The following is a 26248-nucleotide window of genomic DNA, read 5'->3' on the forward strand; positions in this document are numbered from 1 at the left end:
TTCAGCAAAATTTTCTTCTTTTCAGGCTCAAATTTACCATCTTTCTCAGGAGTATCCGGTCTTTAATTTCTGAACATCCTGAGTTCTGGCATATGTATTGACTTGTTTTTGTGGACTTCTCTACTTACTAATTTTGTTACTACTCAGCCATCCTTTTTCCTCTCTTTTGAATTTTGTTACACTCTAATTAGCACTTATTTTTATTATTTTTTATTTTTCTACTGTCATTTTAGCAATTTTGAGAGATAGGGAATATAAATGTACATGTCAACTTACCATGTTTAACTACTCAGCACCTAGAATAATTTTTAAAATATATATAGTACACCGTCAGATCATGCTACCCTCCTATTTAAATATGCCAATAGTTTTCTACCAAGCCCTACCTTATATGGCCCCTGTCTGCAACTCTGACTTCACGTTTAACCACTTCTAGAATGTTACTCACAGGTCATAAAGTGTTCTTTCTGTTGTAGTCTTAAAGGCTTTGTTCTTTTTATTTTCTGTGCCTGGCATACTCTTCCTCCTGTTGGTGCAAAGTTTGTTTATAAGCACACTCACCACCTCAGAAAGACTTCTGTTAACTACATTTGTCCTTTCTATAAATAGCCCAGTTTTATTTCCTTCATGGTACTTATCATGATCAGTTTATTTGTTCATTTTCTCTCGACCTCAGAGTGTAATTTTGTGTATTTTGGCCTGAGTTCTGTGTATTTTGATTACCGCTGCAGCTCCACTTCCAAGAAGAATGCTTTTCCAATAGACACTCATTAAATATTTGAGTGAAATAAGAGCTGAACCATAGAAATAAGGTACGTATGATCTTGTAACCTTGAGACAAGAAGCTGTCTTAGTCACCCTCCACCTGCAGAGCTCAGTTTGCAGTGTGACACCTAGTAGCAGTAGAATGCCTTAATTGATAATACAATCCGAGTGCTACTCGGGTCCTAGACAGTGGATGCCTTGGGCTCCGGTGACACTCTAGGACCCGCACTTTCATTCAGAGAAACGTCAGATTCTAGTCTCTCCCAGAGGGTTAGGGATCCGAGCCCTGATAGGAGGATGGAAAAATGACTACGACTTCCAGAATGCACTACAACCCCGCGTGGAGGCGGATGCTGGGAGTCCTTCCGTTCCTGGGACTGGAGGAAAAGCGTTTTTGAAGTGATACTGGAGACTCAAGTCTTCTGCTTTTGTAGTCGCTGGTTCTTTTCTCGGTTAACTGCGAAAGCCTTCATCTTTCAAGCCGGGAAGGGTCATCGAGGCCGCAGACTCACTCCCCTTGCAGGCGGCCAGACGGTTTCAGCGGCGGGACCAAAGAAGAAGCCCAGCCCAGGGCCCTGCGGCCGCGTTGGCATCTCTGGGTATGACGTTCTTTCCATTGGAGCTATGGAGGAATTTCCTTCTAAATCCAGCGACTGTTTTCACTTGTCTGAAGGAAAATGAGAAAAATAAAGACAGCGTAGGGAGTTCTTATAAAAACTAAATTTATTTGAAGGATGGGAATAGTTTTCTTATCTTTTTTCTGTTTATTTTAAAACTAACGCTTAGCTGAATGATGGACTGTAGTAGGAAGGTTGTGACGTGACTGCTTTTTTAAAAATTATTTCTTAGCAAAATCACCTTTTGTCTATAGCTAGTACTTTATTAGTCCACAAAGCTCAAAAGTGACTGCTGATTTCTTACAATTCATTTTATAGACCGAACATCAAAGAGGTGAGATGTTTTACCTAAAATTCTGAAACCTGAGATTATAATCCAGTTCTCTGGACTCTGGAGTCAGTGTGCTCTTTTCTCCTGAGCTCACTCAGCTTCTGTTCTTCAGGTTAGAGTACAGACTCTTACTGGGTTAGCTCGTCGGTTAACCATTTTCTAGCTGCAGTGTCACACCTAAGCTAGGATGTACTCCATGTAGAATTAGACCTAAATTAGTTGATATACATAAAGCTCTTCAACTGGTTACTGCTATTGTTAAGATGTATTTATCCTCCTCATTGTTAACAACTTTATAAGTTTCTGTATTTAGATGTATCAGTTGATAAGGCTTCTTTGTTTTCTCTGATTTATCTGGACGATTTTATAAATGCTACTTTTCTCTGCCTCAAATCACACTTTTAGAAGTATTTGAAAAATCATTTTAATTTTCATTATTGCATTTGTTTTATTAAAATCATAAAATTGAAACAGCAGGGCAATTTTGGTTGAGATTTATTAAGTTTGTACATTTCAGGAATAGTTAAGTACATGGAAAATGTATTCATCTAAATAATCACATTTTGGGTGTATTTCATTGTTCCAAGTCATTTTATAAAATGTATTTTCTTTTTCTTCAACTCTTACTTTGTAACTTAAAATAATATTGTGTTCTCTTATAGCTACATGATATACCATGTTGTCTTGTGATATTTGTGGTGAAACAGTAACCTCACACCTGGACATGAAGTCTCATCTCCTGATTGTTCACATGGAAAATGAAGTTATTTGCCCATTTTGCAAGTTGTCAGGTGTAAATTATGATGAAGTGTGTTTTCATATTGAAACTGCTCATTTCGAGCAAAACGAACTAGAAAGAAACTTTGAGAAGATCAATGAAATGCAACATGGGACTTCTGGTAACAGAAAGGATAACACCCAACAGTGCAGAATGGACGTTAATTCAAGTATGCCTTCAGCTTGTGCGTCTAATCCAAAAATTTCAGCTCAAAGCCTGCCTGAGGACGGTACTTTAAAACATAAAACCTTTTATTCAGAGAACTTGACTGAACCTAGAAAACTGAAAAGTAAGGAAAAACAATGTGACCTATCCCAGGTAAAAGGGTCAGTTTATGACACAATGTATAGTCCGCCCGAATGTCCATTCTGTGGGAAAACAGCAGATTGTACTCAAGATATGGAAACTCATGTGAAGACAGAGCATGCCAGTTTTTTGGACACTGCAGTGGAAGGTAAAGTATTCTCATATTATATAATAAGTAACACTAGTCTGTGTTTAACATGTGGTGTCCTAAAAGTTGGTTTATAAATCAGGTTACTACTGTGTTTTAAAAATCAGTGTATATTCTTTGCAGTTTTTGCAATATAAAAATACAATAGTGGAAAAGAATTTGGATGCCAACACTAAATGTTTCAGCTACACCGAGAGTAGTTGTATTAACTTCCTGAGGAGAAATAAAACAGCCCAGTGGCAGCTGGGCAGTCTCGGACTGTGATTTTTTGTTATTGAGTTTATTGAGTTCTAGTTTGATTCTATTATGATGAAAGGACACTATGATTTCATTTCTTGCGAACATCTGCTGTTTTCAGTATTCCAGATTTTGGCCATTCTAATGTGTGTGTTTTAATTTGCAATTTCCTAGTATATATGATAAACATCTTTTCATATGCTTTTTTTCACCTTACCTGTATATCTTTGGTGAGTTGTGTATGGAGGTCCTTGGCCCATATTTTAATCTGGTTGTTGTTTTTCCTATTGATTTTTAAGAGTTCTTCAGATATTTAGTTCTTTTTTTCCTTTTTTTTTTTTTGGTTTCTTTTCTCTTTTCAGTTTGGGAAATACCTCTAGTGATATCCTCAAGTTCAAACTTTCTTTAGCCATATCCAGCCTACTAATGAGCCCATCAAATGCTTTTGTGGGTGTTTTATCTCTAGAAATTCTTTCACTTAATGATTTTAATTGTTAGCATTCAGATTTACAGCACCAAATGTATTTTCACTGGTATGCATGAAGGTTAAAAAATATCTTTTTTCTCCCCATAAAATGCAAGAGTGGCCAATTTTGCCATCAAATAAAAGCAGAAACTGGATTTTTTTTTAAATTAATCCAAAGTGGTGTTTAAGAACTTAGTTGTAGGCTGCTATGCTAACACCACAACAAACCAAAATGTAGGGTTAGGAATGGTTTTGTCTTCTTTTCAGCATCCAATCCTTGCGTATTAAATTCTGGAAATATTCCAGTTGTAAGGCAGGGATCTGTGTGGCTTCCACAAGGGATGTGCTCCCTGGGTTGGATGCTGGAGGGTGAAGCACGTTTTGCAGACCTCGTGAAAACTACCTGGTATTCATCAAAGTAAAAAAAAAATTACGTTTCCTTCTTGGTATTCCATTCCCTGGAAATCTACTTGGTACTGCATGATAACTCAAATTCATATAAAGCCTTTCACACACTGAGATGCTTGTTGTGAAATTTCAGGGCTCCAAATTTTTTTATAGTGGTTAGCAGACCATTCCAACAGTAGCATGTTCTCAGTTAGCTCATATTTCTGTCCTTCCTGTGAAATAAAATGTATACTCGTCTTGTTCTACATTTAGATTAAGAAGTTTCCCCCCTTATGTGCCTTGGCAATGAGAAATGTATCTCTTTTTATCCAGATTTTCATAAACTGTTAGAATCTCTACAGCTTTTACTTCTAAAACCTGTAGCATATCTTCATCTCCAAAACAGTACTTGTCTGTGTCAGAGTTCTTACCAAGGTATTGTTTAATTCATTCTTCTTTTGAATAAATTTCACCTTGGAGAGGATATCAGTGGGTAGCTCACTACCTTATTTTTCATTTTCACCACTGTAGAATATATCAACTCATTTTTAAGACTTGATTGCAACCTCTGATCAAACATATCAGAATGATTTAGTTCAGTTTTAAAGTCAGCTGATCCAGCTAAAATGAGACTAGTCACATTCATTTTGTGTACAGAAATAAACAGCTATGCAGCAGTCTGAACTAATTTCTGAATGTAGTTATTCCACTTCCAAACCAAACCTTAATGTATGTATTACTCAGGCTTTCGCTGTGTGTATCTGAGTTCCTCTTTGGTGCCCAGTCTTGGTACCTCGGTATTGAGAGGTACCCCTGCTTCTGTCCTGGACACACTGTACTACCTACCTTCAGTGCTGGTTGATGGATCCAACTCTTTGATTTCCTGCTCCCAGCTAGGTAGGAGAATCCAAATTCCTAGCTTGATGCCGAATGCTTGAATTCTGTATCTCACCGCTTACTTGGAGAATGATGAGCATTTAGTCCATGAAGTCCATTTTCTAGACTGGCCCCTACATCTTAATTTTCCTTTCTACTTTTCTTGTTTTGGGTATAGATCTTACGTTTGTCGCTGATATTTTTTTTTATTATAGTGGTAAGAAAGGATTGTGATTATGCTCATCTTCCATCTGGACTCTGGAAGTAGAAAAATAGCTTTAAATCCAACTACAAAGAACTTTTATTTGTTTAATGAGGTTAGTGAATAGTAGATGTTGTACATATATACAGTCGAATATTAACCATAAAACTAAGGAAATCCTGCCTTTTGTGTTTATATGGATGGACCTTGATGGCATTGTACTAAGTGAAATAAGTTAGATGTAAAAAAACAAATACCACACAATCTCACTTATATGTGGAATCAAAAAAATAAAAAGACTCAGATAAAAAGATTCAATTTGTGATTACCAGAGGCAAGGGTGAGTGGTGAGGAAATTGAATATAGGTGGCCAAAAGTACAAACTTTCAGTTATAGGATGAGTAAGTTTTGAGGTTGTAATGTACAATGTGCTGACTATAACTAACACTGCTATATGGTATGTTTAAAAGTTGCTAAGAGAGTAAACTCTAAAAGTTCTCATCACAATGGGGAAAAAACATTATTTTTCTTATTTCTATATGATATGATGGACACTAATTGAACTTATTGTAGTAATCATTTCACAATATGTGTAAGTCAAGTCATTATTCTGCACACCTTAAACTTACCGTATTTTTCAGAACATAAGACGCACCTAGGTTTTAGAGGAGGAAAGTAGGGGGAAAATTTTTGAAGCAAAAAATGTGGTAAAAATATTTAATAACATAAATAACATAATATTTCACCAATGTAAATGTAAACAGAACTCAACAGTAGCATTAACAACTGTTATTCCTCCCAAGTTTGGGGGAAGGGTGCGTCTTATAGTCCGAAAAATACAGTATGTACTGACTGCTATGTGTCAATTATATCTCAAAACTAAAAGAAGAATATTTTAGTGTTTTCCCTTATCTGAGTACTCTCTGCAGCTTTATTATTATCATACAGATAATATAACTAAATATTTCCAAGTTCTTTCCTAAATTGAGAATACATGTGCTGCATCCAATTTTTCCTTTTTGTTTTTAAATTTTTAAGTGTCTGAGGAAAATCTTTTCTTTTTTCTTTGTTTTTTAATGGGAAAATAGATATTTTATTTATTTGTATTTAAACTTACAAACCAGAAAAATCTCTTATGTGCTGGTAAAAAATAAAGAAGATGGAAGTAGGCAAAGAGTGTGCTGGAGCGTGTCCGTAAATGTCTGTCACCTAAACTGTGGCTTCAAACCGTCAGACAGGAGGCGCATTGAAACACTCAACTTTTCAGGTTGTAGAAATTTTCTGGCATGAAACCAAAACACTCTTTGACTCGGGGTGAAAATCTAGGCCTCTTAAAAATAAAACCAATTGAATTATCTCTAATACAGACTGTGACCAGCCACTGTATGACTGTCCTATGTGTGGGCTCATCTGTACAAATTACCATATTCTCCAGGAACATGTTGACTTGCATTTGGAAGAAAGCAACTTTAGACAAGGTATGTGTATGTGTTTTAAAATAAGAATGTCATTATTTAATTTCCACTTCCTAGGACACATCTAACTTTTAGATTAGTGATGTAGAGGGGGAAGCACACTGGTTAAAAGTTAATCTGTCCCTTTAAATAATGCGAATATAGTTCCACCTTTTCTTTTTTTAGTTCCACCTTTTTAGAAGAAGTTTTTTTGCAGAGAAATTGTGAAGGATAAACTGTTGTGACCGAAAGATGGAACAGAAGTGTGCATCCCGAGTTTTGCCCTGGAGCAACAATATTCAGAAGGCAAAGAAATAGTGTGCATTTTTTTTTAATCTGTTGGATTTGTGAGTTGAGGTCGTTTTTTGAGCACCTAGAAGTAACCAAATTTAGCATTTTGTCAGCCAGAATTGTTGGTAAACTGGGAAGGAAGCTGCCATGTGGCATTTATAATTTTTAAAAAGAAGGTGAACTGTGTGACGCAAAGGTTTTTCAAGTGCCTTTCCAGCTGCTAGCCCAGTTTCTTACATTACTACTTATTAGTTTTATATGCAACTCTACAAAAAGTTTTCCTCTGTCTCCTATTTTTTAATGTATTTAAATAATCACTACGGTGACTTTGAAGCTGAAAAATCTTATGTGAGTTGCACAGTCCCACTGAAATGAAATATAAAGTAGACCCTCAGAGAAACCAATTGTGTTCTAATGGATTTTAGTTTCTTTTTCTTTTTTAAAGATTTTACTTTATTTATTTTTAAAGAGGGGAAGGGAAGGAGATAGTTTGAGAAACATCAGTGTGTGGTTGCCTCTCACGCACCCCCTACTGGGAACCTGGCCCACAACCCAGGCATGTGCCCTAGACTGGGAATCAAACCTGCTGTCGTGTGGTTCACAGGCCTGCACTCAGTCCACTGAGCCACACCAGCCAGGGCAGATTTCAGTTTCTTAGGTACGTAGATACCACCTGTTAATGCAGGGCCTTTAGTGTCCAGCACCAGTGATCCTAGTACCCACCACTCAGCTGTCTCTGTGGGCAGACGGCATTACCTGCTCACTTAAACTTCACTCAAATGAATCCCAAGATGAGTACTATAGCAAAGGTGGAACAATGTTTTTTAAAGATTTTATTTATATTTCAGAGAAAGGGAGGGAGAAAAAGAAGGGGAGAAACATCACACACTCCCAAACTGAGGACCTGGCCCACAGTGCAGGCATGTGCTCTGACTGGGAATTGAACCAGTGACCTACTGGTTCACAGGCCAGTGCTCAATCCACTGAGCCACACCAGCCAGGGCAGAACAGTTTTCTACTCTGTTGTTCTTTACCAACTACTGTAGAAGAATAACCCTGTGAAGCTTAATATCTTATCATTCATACTTTGTTATGGTAGGTTTTCTCTGGGTACATAAATTATTCTGGGAGCCCATAGTAAATAATGAGACAAAGATACGGTCTGAATATATCACTGCAGGTAGCCTCAGAAGTACACTAAAAATCAGTTGCGAATTGCATATCTCCAACAATAGATGTGGGAACCAAATAGGAAGGTGTAGTGGAAGCTGAGAGATTTGAAAGGAAAGAAGGAATATTCAAATACATAAACCACCACATTGGAAGGTGGAGAAGATAAGATACTGGCCAGAAACCAATGGGATAATTAATGAATCCAAATGAGGTAATTAATGAGAAGTCCTTGTCACAACCTAGACACTCAGTGAATACTAGTGATTTAAATGGAGTTTATACCCCTATAGATTAAGTTCTGCTAGATTTGTACATACTGTTTTTGTGACATCACAGACATGTACAAATGGCAAAGTGATTGCATTTACTCCATTTAAATATATATATAAATATAGGCACCTAATAGATAAGCTTTGACTTCAACTTTGATGAGTTATTCTAAACACTGAAAATGTCAACCAGGCATGGAGAGAGTCCAGTGTTCTAGAGATCTGGAACTGGCTCACCACCTGCAACAAGAAGAAGACCAGAAGAGGAGATCTGAAGAATCAATACAAGAAAGGGACGAATTTCGGAAGCTGCAGGTACGTCGATTGTAGCTGTTATAATACTGGTAGAATTCTTAATTTTCACTTGTGCTGTCAGGACTTCAGCGTATTTTGTCCTAGTTATTATACTAAATATTTTTAACTCATAGTCAATATTTTATATTTCATAACAGGCACCATTTGTAAGTACTCATTCTGGTCATGTACTGGGGTAAGCACTTCATGTTTAAATCCCAAAATCCTTACAACTACTCCATGAAGAAATTATTTTATTTTTTTATTAAGTATTTTATTGTCCTATTACAGTTGTCCCAGTTTTTCCCCCTTTCCTGTCCTCTGCCCAGCCCACCCCCTTCTCCCATTGTCATTCCTCACTCTAATTGTCCACAGGTCATTCATACATGTCCCTTGACTAGTCACTTCCCCTTCTTTCCATTGTTATCCCCCTCCCCTCTGGTTGCAGTCAGTCTGTTCCTTATTTCCATGCCTCTGGATCTATTTTGCTTGTTTGTTTTGTTCATTAGGTTCCTTTTATAGATGAGATCATACAGTATTTGTCTTTCATCACCTGGCTTAGTTCACTTAGCATTAGTTCTCCAGTTCGAGCCATGCAGTCACGAAGGGTAAGAGTTCTTTCTTTTTGCTGCATAGTATTCCATTACGTAAATGTTCCACAGTTTTTTGATCCACCCATTCACTGATGGGCACGTAGGTTTCTCCCAGCACTTGGCTATTGTAAATAACACTACTGTGTTCTTCTTTAAATCTTTGGTAAAATTCACCAGTGAAGCCATCCTGTCCAGGGCTTTTGTGTACCGGGAGTTTTTGAGTACGGCTTCAATTTCACCAGGTGTTACCAGCCTAGGCAGGCTTTCTGCTGCTTCTTGGTTCAGTTTTGGAAGATTGTACGTTTCTAGAAGTTTGTCCATTTTGCCCTGTTTGTCCAATTTCTTGGCACATAGTTGTTCATAGTAATTTTTTATAAACCTTCATACTTCTGTGGCATTGGTTGTAACATGTACTGTTTCATTTCTGACTTTATTTATTTGGGTTCTTCCTTTTTTTTGATGAGTCTAGTTAAAAGTTTATCAATTTTGTTTACTTTTTCAAAGGACCAGCTCCTGGATATATTGATCCTTTACATTGTTTTTGTAGTCTCTATGTCATTTAATTCTGCTCTGATCTTGATTATTTCTTTCCTTCTACTTGCTCTGGGTTCTGTTGGTGGTCATTCCTCTAGTTCTTATAGATGTAGGGTTAGGTTGTTTATTTCAGATTTTTCTTTTTTAATTAATGTAGGCCTGCGTTGCTATGAACTCCCCTCTCAGGACTGCCTTCATTGTGTCCTATAGGTTTGGGGCTGTTGTGTGTTCATTTTCATTTATTTCAAGATACTTTTTGATTTCTTCCTTGATCTCATTGTATACCATTCATTCTTTAATAGCATGTTATTCAATCTCCATGTATTTGAAATTTTTTGAGTTTTAAAATTTGAGATTTGAAATACAAAAATAGTGAAGATCTAGGAATAAAATGGAAGAAATGCAACAACCACCATATCAACAACCAACCAACGAAGACTGATAAAGGTGGAGAGAGAATACTGATATTTTAAAAACAGTGAAGAATGTGAGATAAGTAATGACAGGAAAAATGGTTTTGAGAGGCTGGAGTGGGGAGAAATTGTAAGAGTGTACAATAGAAACAAGTGGTAGCCAGAGAAAAAATAAAATTTAAAATAAAAATAAGAGGAATAAAGAAGGTAAAATGAGTAAGAGAAGGGAGGAGCAAACTATGAGATTTGAAATAAACTAAAATTAAAAAACTAGTTAAATAATAGGCACAAACTTAAAGGAAAAGAAATGAATGTTAAGCTGTGCAGGAGAGAGAATAACGCAAATACTGAAGAAGACCGCAGTGGAATTCATCCCCCTAGAATCCAGTATTTACTGCTCTCTTCTCTGTCTGGATCTGCCCCTGGGAATGTCAGATGATGTCCTAGTCTGGCCCCAGGCATCCTGTTGGAGACTGTGAGTGATCCACAGTTTGTGGCTGTCCCCTGCAGGCTTGGCTGGTCCCTACTGTTCTGTTGTGCTAGCTTTGCATCCACTCACAGCCCAGGAGTGGTTCATTTAATGACCCAAGGGGACTGCCAGTACCTTCTCCACCTGCCCCCAGAGGGGCCTCTGGTGCAATTGGGACAGTGGAAACCCTGGGGCACCTCCTGGAAGCGCTGTTCAGTTTTCAGGGAAGATAGTGGGAATGTATCCTGGCCCCTTGCTACACGACTTGGTCTGTCTAGGCACTGAGGCAGGGCAGAGCCCTGAACATCCCTTGTTCCGCTGTCTCTCTGCTCTGCGGGTTTCAGTGGATCAGGGCCTAAGGAACAGTGTAACTTAATTCTTACTTCGAAATATCTAATTTAAGCTATTCTTCACATTGCTAATTCATTTACTTGCAAAATATTTGGCTTTTACCAAGTCTTCTTGCCTAATGTAATTTTGAACATTATGAATACAAAAAGTTTCCAATATTAAAGTGAATTTAATTTTATTATGTAACTTTGCAAGTTAGTTGTATAGATCTCAGACACTCTTTTGAAGAAGGCTGTTTTATACATATTTGAGATTCTCTGTTCAGTGTGCCAAAACAGTTCATCCATTATGTAGAATGAATGCCTGAATGAATTATGAATTAAGTAGGTTTTTTTAGGCTCACCTGGGAACCCAATATCAAGTACTGACAGGTTTCCTTGAAAAAATCAGCAGTATGTTCAGAATTCATCTGCCTTTTGCAGTTCTAGTAGGAAGACAGGATTGTCTACTTTCCCTACTACAAGAAAAGCAAGTCTCTTGCCATGATAGTTGTTTCTAGAAAAAGGCTGTTACTAACGCAGGGATTGTGTGTGTGTGCGTGACTATTTTTCACAAAAATCTTGAAGTTGACTTTTATAAAAGTCTGTAAACCAGAATGTTTCAAAATGTATTTTCAGATAAATAAAACTGTGATAAGTCTCCTTCCACAAATGTAGACATAAAGGGACATGAAAATTAAGTTATTTGTTTTTATGTTCAATAGAGACAATATGGTTTAGACAATTCTGGAGGGTACAAGCAACAGCAACTCCAAAGTATGGAGAGAGAAGTGAACAGGGGAAGAATGCCCCCATCTGAATTTCACAGGCGGAAAGCCGACATGATGGAATCACTAGCTGTTGGTATTGATGATGGAAAAACAAGAACTTCTGGTGAGTACTTACACACCAAAGCCATGGTTTGAATATTATCTATATTACTGAAATAATAATCGAAGTTACTGGAAGTTTGCCTAATTTTCATAATCCACATTTATATAGTCTTAGGTTTGACTGTGTTCAAATATTTTTTAAGATGCGTTGTTTCAAAACTTCTAAACTTGTTTTTATAGTAATTCACTTTTATATTGTGTAAATTTACTTCGTATTTGAAAATTAACCATTTAAAACAGTTTTTATTAAGTGCTTCTTATGTTCTAGATAAATGCCATCTAATACAAATATAAGTGGGCCACAAATATAATTTTAAGTTTTCAGTAGTTAACATTAGAAAAAGTAAAAAGGACCGAAAAATTAATTTAATACTTTAAGTCCATTCGGTTCCTAATAGTATTTTAATATGTAAGCAACATTAAAAACTGTTAACGAGGTACTTTGCAGTCTTTGTGCATCCGTCAGAATCCAGCGTGTATTTTGTCTTGGGCACAGCACGCCCAGGGCCAGGCTGCGTTTCCAGCGCTCAGTAGCCCCACGTAGGTAATGGCTGCTGCATTGCTCAGCACACTTGGAAGAGCACAGCTGTGCTGAGCAACTGTATCGTTGCATTTCCTTGATTACTCCTGAGGCAGGAGTTGCTTTAGTAAATAACCTATTCCATTCATTTGTCCTTTTTCTATTGGATTGTTTTTCGTATTAATTTGTGGGACTCCTTTTAGTATTCAGGATTCTAAATCTTTGCTGATTTTATGACGTATAAATATTTTCTTCAAGTCTGTAATTTTTTTGTCTTTAAATTTTGTATATGGTATGTATTTTTTCATTTTAACGTTCAATTACAGTTTATAGTCAGTATTACTTTGTATTAGTTTCAAGTGTACAGCATAGTGGTAAGCTAATCATCCTTTACAGAGTGGTCCCCCTGATATTTCCAGTTCCCACCTGGTACCATACACAGTTATTACAATATTATTGACTGTATTCCCTATGCTGTACTTTATATCCCTGTGACTGTTCTGTAACTACCAATTTGGACTTCTTAATCTCTTCCCTTTTTTTCACCCATCCCCCAGCCTCATCAGTCTGTCATCAACCTGGCTGTCATCAGTCTGTTCTCTGTATCTCTGAGTCTGGCAAGTTTATTTGTTAATTTGTTTTGCTCTTTAGATTCCACGTACAAGGGAAATCATATGGTATCTCTCTTTCTCTGACTGATGTACTTCATTGTAACATAGTGCCCTGTAGGCCCATCCATGCTCTAGCAAGTGGTTGGATTCCATTTTTTTATAGGGCCAAGTAATACTCCATTGCATATACATACCACAGCTTTTTTATCTACTTATCCAGTGATGGACACTTGGGTCGCATATATTCTTTTGAATTCGTGTTTTGCATTTCTTCAGATATATATCCAGAAGTAGAATCACTGGCTCATAAGACACCATTTTTAGTATTTTTACATATGATGTCTCATGCAGAGTTTTAAATTTGAACATAAGATTTCTCAATCTTTCCCATTATTTGTATCTCAAGTCTCTTGTTTAAGAAACTCCCCATCTTTTAGATCATAAATATATATTTCTTTTCATTTTCTTTAAATATTCATACTTTTATTTTTCTATTTTGGCTTTAATCCACTTGGAATTTATTTGCACATATGTGTGTGAGACAAAGAGAAGGTATGGATCAAATATTTTCCCCTTATTTGTAGCAATTCTTAAATTTCTTACTGCTCATATTTCTCAGCACCAACTTAGTAAGTATGGAGCACTTTCTCCATGTGCCCTTTGCTAAGGGTCTTCACATAAGAAGTTTCTCTGGGGAAAAGCAGATCCGGGAAAATGGGTAACATGATTCCACTGGGGTGGACAGGGGGGAAATATTCCACCTTCCATTTGTTTTTAATTTGTGTCATTCTTTCATTTCCATTTATGCATATATCTTAAGATTTTATTTACTTACTTTTAGAGACAGGGGAAGGAAGGGAGAAAGAGGGAGAGAAACATCAATGTGTGAGAGATATATCGATCTATTGCCTCTCACACAGCCCCAGCTGGTTACCTAGCCCACAGCATGGGCATGTGCCCTGTCTGGGAATCGAACCAGCAAGCTTTTGGTTCACAGGCTAACACTCATTCCACTGAGCCACACCAGCCAGGGCTGTGCACTTGTTTTAAAGTTACTCTGGAACCACTTTTTTATATATAATTTAAAATAGTATAAAAGTAAAAGATTATAGAACACAGCACTATCATATAATATGCCCTTTTGATGAGCTGCCTTGAAATTTAGAAGTGATTGATTTAATGGCAAAGCAGGACATGAACTGAGGTTCTATCACTAAAAAGATAAAGAAGACCCAGCCAGTGTGGCTCAATTAGTTGGGCATTGTCCTGCAAACCAAAAGGTTGCTGGTTTGATTCCCACTAAGGGCATGTGCTTGGGTTGCAAGTTCAGTTCCCAGTCAGGGTACATATGGAAGATAGCCAATCATTGTTTTCCTCTCACATTGATGTTTCTTTCTCTTTTTTTCTCTTCTCCTCTCTCTAAAATTTACAGGGAAAAAAAAGGACGAGATGGAATTGACAGGGTTTAGGTGTGGTGCTTGAGGGACAGTTTAATATTAGAACTATGTTAGACAGCCATAGGAAGGTAACTAATTCTTCTAAATCTTCCAAATCTCTTTCCTACTTTAGGAATTGTTGAAGCACTTTATAGGTATTATCAGAATGCTGCCCCAGATGTGAGGCGTGTGTGGCTTTCTACAGTGTTGGATCACTTTCATTCATCTTTTGGTGACAAAGGCTGGGGTTGCGGTTACAGGAATTTCCAGATGCTCCTGTCATCATTGTTACAAAATGATGCTTATGATGATTGCCTGAAAGGTATGTGAAGGGCAATACTTTGACGTTGTCATCTGAGGAAGTACATATAATATAGAATGAATTCGTATATATAGTGGGCACAATCAATAACTTTAATAAAGAAGTCTTTGGGGGGATATTGACATTAAAATCCTGAATTCTGATTGGAGGAAGAGAAGCTGGTACAATAGAAGATGTCAGCCCTGGCTGGTGTGGCTCCGTGGATTGAGTGCCGGCCTGCCACTCAAACAACGAACCAAAGGGTCACTGTTTCCATTCCCGGTCAGGGCACATGCCTGGGCTGTGGGCACCCCCACTAGGAGATGCGTGAGAGGCAACCACTTTTTCCTCTCTCTGAAAATGAATAAATAAAGTCTTTTTGAAAAAGAGAAGAAGATGTCGGGCAACAATCATCTTAAAAACTGTTTTGTTGATTCCCCTAGAATAAATGGTATATTGCTAAATGATACTATTCAGCACTTTAGCACCTGTCATGTAACATGTTTGCTTGTATGGTTTTAGGTATGTCAATTCCTTGTATTCCAAAAATTCAGTCTATGATTGAAGATGCGTGGAGGGAAGGTTTCGATCCTCAGGGTGCCTCTCAACTCAATAACAAGTTACAGGGAACGAAGGCCTGGATCGGAGCGTGTGAAATATATACCCTTCTGACCTCCCTAAGGGTAAAGTATGTACCTAAAAAGCCAGGTTACTGTTACTGTCATATCTGGCAGGGTTTATTGCTCCTTTTTGTGTGTTTGTTTTTCTATCAAAGTGGTAGTTACAAAATAAAATTTAAGTAGCACTAAAAAGTTTATAATGAAAACCAGCAATTCATTCCCTATTTCATGTTCCTCTCTCTTATCAAGTCCCGTTTCTTAGAGGCAGCTGTCACTTCCATTGTTTTTAAATAACATGGTTTCATGGCTTTATTTATTTTTTTTGGTTTATCAGTTTTAGACACTGCTGCGTTCCCCTTATATCTCCCTCTTGTTCACTCACAATCCTTCTAACATGGTTGAATCTCAGTGTTCATTGAGTTTACATTATGACTGTTTAAACATTAGTCATCACTGATTTCATTTTCTTTCCTGAAGGTTTTAGCGTTTGTCCCTTGAGTTAAAAATTGCCTTTCCTTTTCCTGTTTACTGTTTCACTACATCGTGGTCTTAAGTTTTTCCGAGCATTCGGCATGCCCACTCCTGGACCCCTCCGTGGAGGGGTGAAGGAGTAGCCATCCGTCCTCTTTGCTCCGGTCTGGGTTATTTCACGCCTAGGTCCTCTCCATGGCCGATATGCAGCACTTCGTTACTTTTTTCTTGAATTGGAGACTGGAGACGGGTTTTTCCTAAATTCCATGTCTTTCTCTTTTAGGATTACTCTCTTTTGCTTAAACACTTCCTTCATCAACTTTCTAAAAAAAAAAGTGCCTAGTCCCTAGTACTTAAATGATATTATATTATTCTAAATTCAAAATTATTTTCAGATCATATTAAGTTTTTACTCTGTTGACTTCTAGCAACTAGTATTATTGAAAAGATAAGCCCTGGCTGATATAGCTCAGTGGATTGAGCACAGGCTGTGAACCAAAGGGTCACTGGTTCAATTCCCAGTCAGGGCACATGCCTGGGTTACAGGCCAGGTCCCCAGTGGGGGCCACGTGAGAAGCAGCCACACATTGATGTTTCTCTCTTTTTTTCCCTCCCTTCCTTTCCCCTCTCTCTAAAAATAAATAAAAGCCTTTAAAAAGAGAAACACGTAAGTTTTTTTGAAAAGAAAAGATGCCACATGATTTTCACTCCTAAATATATAATCTATTTATTTTCTTTGGAAGTTTATTGCATCTTTTTTTTTAGTCCTGCTAATATGACATTTCACTCTGGGGCTTTGATATATTGTGTTGAGCATTTGTTTTTCCTTCCGAGTCTGAAATGGTGAGTTGTAAGATCTCAGTCTAGTGTTTAAAAGCTGGACTTTGGAGTCAGACTGCCTGTAAATGCTACAGGCTTTCCAATCTACCTGCTCTGGGACTTAACCCTTATTTACCTTGTTGACAGAGTATTTCTATCCCAGTCCCACCGCTGACAAAAGAATACATAAAGAGTAACTGCTTCACAGAGTTATAGTGATAATTAAATGAGGCAGTAAAGTGCTTGGAATTATGACTGGAATGGAGTAACAGCTACCAGTTTAACTGTCGTAATTTGATTGGTCGTGTCTCATTTTTATATTTCCTTTCTGTTTTACTCTGTCTAGATTCACTCAGCTCTACCTCCCAGCTACTCTATTGAAATGTTTGCTTTAGCAATCATGTATTTAATTCTAAGGCTCAATTTTATAGCATCACATTTTTTTATGATTGCACAGGTTTTTTCCAACATTTTGCATCTTTCTATTTCTTGCATTTTTCTGTTTCCTCCATGTTAATTTGTTTTCATATCTATTCATTTTAGTCTTTTTCCATTTTGAAGGCATTCTAACTTTTCTAAATCCTTAATTGTCTATTCCTAGAGTGAGGAATGAGGTTCTGAAAAGCTGCTTGGAGGTCCTGTAGGATTGCAGGGAGCTTGCAGATCAGCAGACTTTGTTTAAGGAGTCTTAGGTGGAAACTTGCTGTTTGGTTGGGCAATTCTCAAATACCCGTACAGAGGGAGATCTTTTCTCAGAAGCCATTCAAAGAAGAGTTCTCCACTGTGCTGCGACAGCTCCTGCCTTTGTGTGCGTGGTGGGGGGTAGAAGGAATGAGGGGGGTGAGGAGTGATTTGCCTTCTTTATGCAAATTTACAATTAATCTCCAATTTTTATTCCCATTGCTACTTTCCCCAATATCTTGTGCCTCTAACCTTTCAGCCTCTCTGGGGTTTTAAGACAATTGTCTTTGTGTCTTTACATTCAGTTTAATGCAGTTTTCCATTTTTTAGAATTGTGTGGCAGTTTCTTATCTGTCCTCATTCTCCTTGTCTCTGGGTGTTTAAATCTCTTTTTCCTTCATTATTATGTTGTTGGACTCTCAAGAGGGTGCAAAGATATACACTTGTGGGAGCATCTTGAAAGGAAAGTTTGCCCTAAGCATCCTGAATCTGTATTTTCTTTTATGTTTGTTTCCAGGTAATTTAGCCAGTGTTGTACACCATTTGTACCATATCAATTGATTAGATTTAGAGGTGGAGCTATTTTTAAAATTTTAAATAAAAAAACGAATGTGTATAATAACTTTCTTGAATTACTTAAATTGAAGGAACTATTTTTATGCCCTCTAAATTTCTTTCTTCCTTTTTTTCTCTTTGCCAATAAGTTTACACATTTATATTACATATCCTATATCATGTTTTTAAATAAGTTTTAAGGAAAGGAAAATTTAAATTTCCATCTAAAATATCTGATATATCCAGCTTCTATTCTTGGTACCTGAAATACTTTAGCGTTCCTTTTAAGAAAGCCCTTTTATTACTAAACCCTGAATTTCTTTACTAGTTACTTACATGTCTTCCTTTTGCACTAGTGAATTGGTTACTGTTCGCATTCTAAATATCAGTATGCAGTCAACTGCTAACCCGAGCACTGTCTCTACCTTTTCTTTGTATGGTTGTTTCTACCTTTTAACAGTCATACAAAACTTCATTTCAACATTTAAAACTCAGTAGTAAGCAGTTTGAAAGTTATCAGCAGTAAATTTACTAGTTCAAGATTAACAACCATTCCAGTTTGGGTGTATTTGAAGATTTTGTTGCCAAGAGAGATAAGGACAGGATATATGTGCTATATTTTAAAGTGAAAAAATAAAGGTTTTAATTGCTTTTGTTTGTACCTGACCTTTTTAAAATAGTTGTTGAAGAATATAAACAGTGTTTCTGGTTAAAATGATTTTGTTTATTTGAGGTTGACTTCCTTTCAAGAAAACAATACCACCTCCAGAGTCTGGTGACAAATAGAAGATGATAGACAGACAGACATATAGATAGGGGTACATCCAGGTTTTTCTGTGATTTTTACAGGTATTCTTTTCTCATTTATTATTAGAATTTTGGAGAGCTGACAGGAAAAATATTCAGGATATATTTTGATAGAATGAATGGCTGTTGAATTAAAATTAGAATTCTGCTTCTAATTGATTATCAGGTTCAGAGGCATTAGAGTAAAAGCTATGTCTCAAGTTGTACATTGATGACTTTTAAAGATAAAATATGATTCTTATTTACTACTCATAGAGATTTTATGTCAGAAAATCTTTGTAACTTTTAGATCAGTCATTAACCTTATTAAGTTATTTAAATAATTATTCCCTCATATAAAATGATAGTTCTCTATGTAAATAATAAATTTGTATATTTTTTCTTCTTAGGAAGATAAGATAGAATTAGTTCTAAACTAAAAATTTTTTCCATTTGATAACTCCACTGATGAAAATAATTTAAAAAATATTTTCTAAATAATCTATTTTGTCCTCTTTTTGTAGGTGCCGTATTGTGGATTTTCACAAGTCAACTGGTCCTTTGGGTACACACCCTCGTTTATTTGAATGGATATTGAACTATTATTCTTCAGAGAGGGAAGGGGGTCCAAAAGTAGTTTGTACATCTAAACCTCCTATCTATCTTCAGCATCAAGGTTAGTAAATCTCATAGGTAATAAGTGTAGTTTATAAGACTATCTCTTTATAGGACGAGTTGGCTTTTCCTTTAGGACAGGTTACAATTTTGATAATAAAGGAGAGGGCAGTATTTTGACAATAGTCTGTCTGATTTTCATAGTTATATTTTCATTACAGTTCATTTCTGGGTAATGAAAGATGATATCCCTGTATCTTCAGGGCTGCCTGGTTCACTTCCTTTATTGTTTATTCATCCCCCACCCCCCATCTTCACCCATATGTCACTTCAGTGAGGCCTTCCCTAACCACCTCATTTAAAATCTCATCTCATTATCCTAACCTCCTTCCACTAGTTCTATCGCAGCTTTTTAAAAAATATATATAGCATAATATATACTTATTTATCTTGTTTATCAAGTATTTCTTCCTACTGTAATTTAAGCTCCACGACAGCAGGAATTTGTTTTGTTTGTTCCCGTATCACTTACTGCCCGTAGTAGTGCCTGGCAGGTGCATATGTGATAAAGTTTTTGGAACGGAGGATCTGGATTGACAGGAATAAGGAAAAGTAAATGCTGGGCATTTCATCATTTAGGAACGTATGTTGTAAAGGTTGAGCCCTCCATATTGAAATTCGAGCATTGAGCTGGCAGCACTTGTAGTACCTGTGTAGGTGTGTCCAGTGTGTGTGTCATTACCTGAGACATGCAACAGGATGATACACTCTGGACATAAAGTGATGCTCTTTAATATTCTTTAATTAAGGCAAAAGAGTTAGCCGACTTTCCTAGTCCCTAAAAGGAGAAGTCATGTAGACACTTATAAATGTTCGCTCCAGATGCTTGTATTAGTTTTCTATTGATAACATAACAAATCACCACAAACTTTGTGGCTTAAAACAACACAGATTTATTATCTTACACTTTTTTAGGTTAGAAGTCTGCTTTGGGTCTAACAAGACTAAAACTAAGAGGTCAGCAGGCTGAAATTTCCTCTCAAGGTCTAGGAGATAGTCCCTTCCTGCCTATTCCGTTGTTGGCAGCAGTCTGTTCCTTGTGGCTGTAGGACTGATATCCTTCTTCCTTGCTGACTGTCAGCTGAGGGCTGTTCTCGGGTTCCAGATGCCACCACATTCCTTGTCTCATGGCCCCTTGCTCCATCTTCAAAGCTAGTAATGGCCACTGAGTCTTCACATTTCATTTTTCTGATACAGCCCTAAAAAGCTCTCCACTTTTAAGGGTTCGTGTGATTAGATTTGGCCCATCAGGATAATCCATGAAAATCTCCACATCTCCTGATTCATAGTCTCAACCATATCTGCAGAGTTCCTTTTGCCTGTAAATACTATGTTCACAGGTTTCAGGGATTAAGATGTGGACATCTTTGGGAAACCATTTTCCTGTCTATCATAATGCTGAATGAAATGATCTTAATATATCTCATTTGCCAAAAATCACTGGAGAATTTGGGATTACCAGGAGAATATAAATTTGAGTTAAATTGGGCTAAAGGAGTAAAAACTTAGTTTTATAAGTTCTAAAGCCCAAGTCTTTTGACTTCCAGTAGGTTTTCTACAGAAGCAGGGTATTTAGTGTTATATTCCGTGACATTTTGGGCTGTGTTTAGACACGTGAAGGTGAGGATTGCTTCACAAGGCTGTCTGGTTTTGAATCTCAGTTTTGACTTACTAGCTGAGGAAGTCATGTAACCTTTCTGTGCCTAACATTGATGTGTAAAATATAGTTACTATTCGTATTCATTGCAGGATGTTAAATGTTCATATATTTTTCACCGAAAATTATTTGTGCCTAGCATTACATAAGAGTTATGTCCAATTATTATAGAACTATACATTGCTACTAAGTACCACCAATTCCCTTCGCTTCACAAATCTTTTTCCACATATAACAGCGTGCCCCATACAAAACAGGACCCAAGTACTTTTTAAATCGATGGTTGATTGGGCATTGGGAGTTATGAGAACTTTTTGTTTTAAAGTTGAAAGCATATTTTATATTTCTCAGAAGATTGAATTTATCTAAGAGAGTAGAATGTCCCTTTGTTTTGGGTAAAATTGTCACTGGGCTTTTTATTTCAGCAAAAGTAAAGTCAAAATATTGGGTTGGCCAAGAAATTAATTTAGTTTTTCCATAAAGTAAAAGACACATTTTTTATTTTCTTCAATAACTTTATTGATTGGGATATCTTGAGTATGCCAGCTCTCTCCCTTGTGGTAGAACGTTGAGTGTTCTTAGTTAATGTCTTGATTTGATTGTTATCACCTTCAGCTGTTCTGCCCGACAGTGGAGCATCGTCCAGTGAGAAATCACTACCTTTGACATGTTCAATCAGTCATAGCACCTTCTCCATATACTGCACAAATTTTTGTGTGTTTCTACCTTTCTTGAAATAATAAAGCATAATATGCTGAAAATGTTCCATATTTTGTCCCAGCTTCAATATTAAAATGGCTACACAAAAATTTACCAATTTTGATAAGTTTTTTAAAATGCATGCTGATACGACAGCTGTCACAATACAACCTAACAAAATTGTTTCGAATGGAGTTAGAGACAACTAAGCACTGCTAGAGCCATTGTATAGGAAAAAAAAAACAAACTTTTTGGCCAACCCAATATATACAGGATGGGGCAAATGTACATTTACAGTTGTTCACATGGAAAATAATATAATAATTGATAAATTATAATACGAGAACAAACTGTTTTCACATGCTCACGACTGTACATCTACTTTTTCCCCTCCTTATATAAATTTACTTTTTACCTTTTAGAACCATTAGAGTTTTGTTTTATGACAGGTCAATTTCAAATCCTTTCATTTGAGATACTTGAAAGGATCAAGGAATTAGAAAGGAAAAACTAACATGCATGACATGGTAGAGAATTTTTTGTAATGAAAGCTTTAGAAAACTAAAATTGAGCGAAGGAAAACTGACGATTAGGAAGTAGAACTAAAACTCTTACGTCTGAGGAGCAGGAGAGCTCAGGTGCCTCCATGTCAGTGGGACTCACTGTGTTTATTTTCTAAACACATTTCTGCACACACTGTATACACAGAGAGTATACAGTATGTGTATACATAGTTATTTATCTCTGGATAAATAGTTTCACAGACTTACACATATATATAGCTGTTATTTTACTTTTTGATAGGTCATAGTCGAACAGTTATTGGAATTGAAGAGAGAAAAAACCGGACATTATGTCTACTGATATTTGATCCTGGGTGTCCTTCTCGAGAAATGCAGAAACTACTAAAGCAAGACATGGAGGCTGGCGGTGTCAGGCAACTCCGGAAATTTGTGGGAAATTTAAAGCATAAACAATACCAGATAGTGGCAGTAGAGGGTGTTCTTACTGCAGAGGAGAAAATTGTAAGTATCTAAATATTTATTATGTGAAGCTTAAACAAGCTGAACTCCAGAGTTTAAAATTGTTCGTTAGAATCAACATTATTATCCCTTTGTATCTCCTAGTACATTCTTTATCATTAAGTTGACAAAGATATTTTGTTTTTATGTCATTTAATTTTGCTGATGGATATCTTTAAATTTCAAATGGTACCTAATTATTTTCAAATACTTTTCTCAGAGCTTCATAAAATACTTCATTTTGTAATGAATACTTTAATTTTTCATGTCAGGTGAGTGATGAAAAATGCCAGCATATATAAGATATAGGGTAAGAAAATCTAATGTAATCCAGAAAAACCTAGCTCATGTTGACCTTGCAGTTAATGTGTATTAAGTGTGATTCATGTGATTTCTGAGGCTCTGTGTTATGCACTTGGGCTTAATGAATACACACAGCTCTAGAATTTACCTTCGATACTGTTACCTCTTTATAAGTGTAGTTAAGTGATGAGTGGTACATTACAGAAAAAAATGTAGGGATTGCAAGCCCTCCGCTTCGTATAAAGAAGTTACGTGGTAGCATACCAAATCTAGAAAATGTATAGTTCTCAGAATTTTAAAGAAAAAAACGTCCCCTCAGAGTACTTCACATTGATTTGTTTCTCTTTAAAGAGAGAAGACGACTAAAAAGTAACATTTAGAATAACCAGATCATAAGGGAAAAGATTAAAAATGTTTGTAATAATCTTTTTAGGTTCACAGTGTGAGATATAAAGGCAAGGATTGTTCAATTAAGTTTTTTTACAGTGACCTGAATACCAAAATTACATTCATTTTTTACCCTATTATTAATTTGATTAGGTAAAATTATAGGTTAATTTCAATTATTATACAGTACCAAGATGTTTGTTCACCAGGATATAGAGAACTTTTGAGAGCATAGATGAAGTAGAAACTGAGACCTTGGTAGTGTTAGAATAATAAAAATGTACATGCGGTACTCTTCTTTTTTGGGAGGAGGGGTCATGGAGAGTAGCTGTATCTTCAGCCATAAGAATTAAAACTTGGCTGACAGTGTACAGTGCTGCCAGATAGAGAAGGGATAATACTATGATTATAACTGTAAGACAGCAGGTCCTCGAGTAACATTGTTTTGTTCAATGTTGTTTTATTTATTTTTTTTTTATATTTTATTTATTTATTTTTAGAGAGAGGGGAAGGGAAGGAGAAAGAGTGGGAGAGAAACATCAATGTGTGGTTGCCTCTCGTGAGTCCCCTGCTGGGAACTGGCCTGCAACCCAGGCATGTGCCCTGACTGGGAATCGAACCGCGATACTCTGATTCGCAGGCCCGCGCTCAATCCACTGAGCTACGCCAGCCAGGGCTCAATGTTGTTTTATTATAATAGCATTGATGAGATACCATAGAAACGTAATCCTTGTTTATATCAATTAGCCTATGGTAAAAATTGGTTTTGTTATACATCATTCACTTAAAGTCGCAGAATTCATAGATGATGTTAAGTGAGGACTTACTGTAGTAATAAAAGTAACGTTTGTATAATACTTTTTACTAGGTGCTATCCTAAGCACTTCACATATATTAATTAATTTAATCAACACAACGGCCCTGTAAAGTAGTCACCGTTTTTGTTTTACAGATGAGCATGCCTATTCTCAGAGAAGTTGTTCCATTCCTAAAGCCACACAGCTACTAAGTAACAGAGTCCGGTTCAGGCACTTTATAGAGCCTTGCCCTGTATTACTTCTTCTGTGAGGATACAGAGTCCCATAGTTTTATTTCTTCTAAGCTTTTGTGTGAACAATTTCACAATGTATTGTTGAAAAGATAGGATATTATATTTTGAAAAATGAAGAAAATCTTAACCAACTTAACATTTCTTTTGCATATTGCTTTAAAAGCTGTGTTTTAATTTTTTCTATTTACCACCTGCCTTACAGTTACTCTGTCCTTTATACATTGCAGGAATTTAGCAAATACTGATGTACTGATTTATATCTTCAGCTAGAAATATGCAGCTTTAAAAAGAAGATGCAGCTTCAAATATGGGCAAAATAATGTTCTCACTTTTATCTGTGTTTTTATAGCTCATTTTTAGAACATCTTTTTTCTCTGTAGTAATAATTACAATTTTAAATTGTAGGAATTTCAGAACAAGATTGCTGTTACGGGGCGGGGGGGTGGGGTGGGATGGGAGAAATAGATAAAAAAAAATGTACTTGAAAAGTAACTAAATAAAAAAAAATTAAAAAAAAATAAAGTATCTTAAAATGTAGATGTATGTAACAGCATTTTATGTTTTATCTAAGTCCATATTTGGACTTAGATTTATTATATTTTAATAATCATGTGGGTGTTACTCAAGGAGTAAATTAGTTTTTCCAAAAAATTTTATCCTGGTAACTCTCTTAAAATTACCATATTTTTGCCACACACATGTTTTGTAATAGCAATTCCAAATTCTGTTCTGGATGTTGGAGCAATTATTTTAAAAAGTACCTCCTAATGAAATTCAATCAAATAATACATATAGACCTACTCAATAGCCATATTCTTTCATTCTTTTTCACATTTTGATATGTTCTAGGTAAATTACATCACTGTTTCCTTTTTGGGACCCATCTACTCTTAACTTGATTTAACTTTGTTTTAGTTTGGTATATAATATGCCTTGATTTGTAACTCAAATTGTAGAAATAGCACTGATGTTTAAGTTTTTAAGTGGCACTGTTAAGGCCATAATGTGTGAGATAATTTCTTCAAGTTTCTCTATTCATAGCCCTCTGTTTCCCCTTCTCTCTGTTTTCTTCTGTGAGTGTGAGCCAGCATTTTCACTTTTGACTCATTATTCCGTTTTTAAAATGAGATGTTCTCCTTACTTCTGTTTTGTTTTTCTCTGAAATTTTATTTAACTTTTTTACAGCTTGAAGTCAGACATATTATTCTTGTTAAATTTTGAATTGTGATTTTACTTAAGAAATTTTTATTATCTTGAAAAAATTCCAGATTTCATTTCATATGCTTTACTTTTTTTAAATGAAAGATTGTGATTTTATTTTTCTATTTTTAGCATTTGAAACATGTTTAATAATACAGTATGGAATAATAGCAGCTCTCTGTACTCTTCTCAGTTATGCTATAAACTTAGAACCTTTATTTATTTGTTTGTTTGTTTGTTTATTGTTCAAGTGGTTTTCTGCCTTTTCCCCCACCCCTCCCCACCACCCAAACCCTCCCCACCTCCCTCCTCCATTTCCACCCTCCTTGTTATTGTCCATATGTCCTTGATAATTGATCCTGTAAACCCTTTACCCTTTCCCCTCATTATCCTCTCTCCTCTCCCCTCTGATCACTGCAGATTTTTTTTTTAATATTAGAATGATAATATGTATTCTAATTAATTCATTTCTCGTAACGATTTTTTAAATTTCTTTTCAAGGCCAGGAGACAAGCATCTCAAGTCTTTACAGCTGAGAAGATTCCTTGAAGAATTAAGCATTTCAGTGATTGTGGAATTTTATTTTGCAAATTCAAATATTAAAGTCCTTAATAAAACTTACGAATCTG

The 26248-nt window shown here is 36.1% G+C and overlaps 1 protein-coding gene and 1 pseudogene across 2 annotated transcripts; one reads left to right on the top strand and one right to left on the bottom strand.

Annotated features, from left to right (window-relative positions):
• Positions 1 to 1218: 1218 nt before the first annotated feature.
• On the top strand, positions 1219 to 26244 carry ZUP1 (zinc finger containing ubiquitin peptidase 1). Of its 2 annotated transcripts, XM_053664888.1 has the most exons (11): positions 1219 to 1364; positions 2376 to 2945; positions 6481 to 6591; positions 8494 to 8615; positions 11658 to 11826; positions 12903 to 12962; positions 14526 to 14714; positions 15216 to 15381; positions 19150 to 19301; positions 22461 to 22681; positions 26121 to 26244. In XM_053664888.1, the coding sequence occupies exons 2-11, from the start codon at positions 2390 to 2392 to the stop codon at positions 26166 to 26168; spliced, it is 1794 nt and encodes a 597-aa protein (XP_053520863.1). In that variant the 5' UTR covers positions 1219 to 1364; positions 2376 to 2389; the 3' UTR covers positions 26169 to 26244. The 2 variants fall into 2 exon arrangements, with proteins under 2 accessions (XP_053520863.1, XP_037014017.2); XM_037158122.2 differs by lacking the exon at positions 12903 to 12962.
• Positions 4062 to 5012, bottom strand: LOC128627357 (eukaryotic peptide chain release factor subunit 1-like; annotated as a pseudogene).
• Positions 26245 to 26248: the final 4 nt, after the last annotated feature.

The sequence above is a fragment of the Artibeus jamaicensis genome, unplaced genomic scaffold, assembly GCF_021234435.1.
Source record: "Artibeus jamaicensis isolate MK-2021 breed Jamaican fruit bat unplaced genomic scaffold, CSHL_Jam_final contig_387, whole genome shotgun sequence".
Classification (NCBI taxonomy): domain Eukaryota; kingdom Metazoa; phylum Chordata; class Mammalia; order Chiroptera; family Phyllostomidae; genus Artibeus; species Artibeus jamaicensis.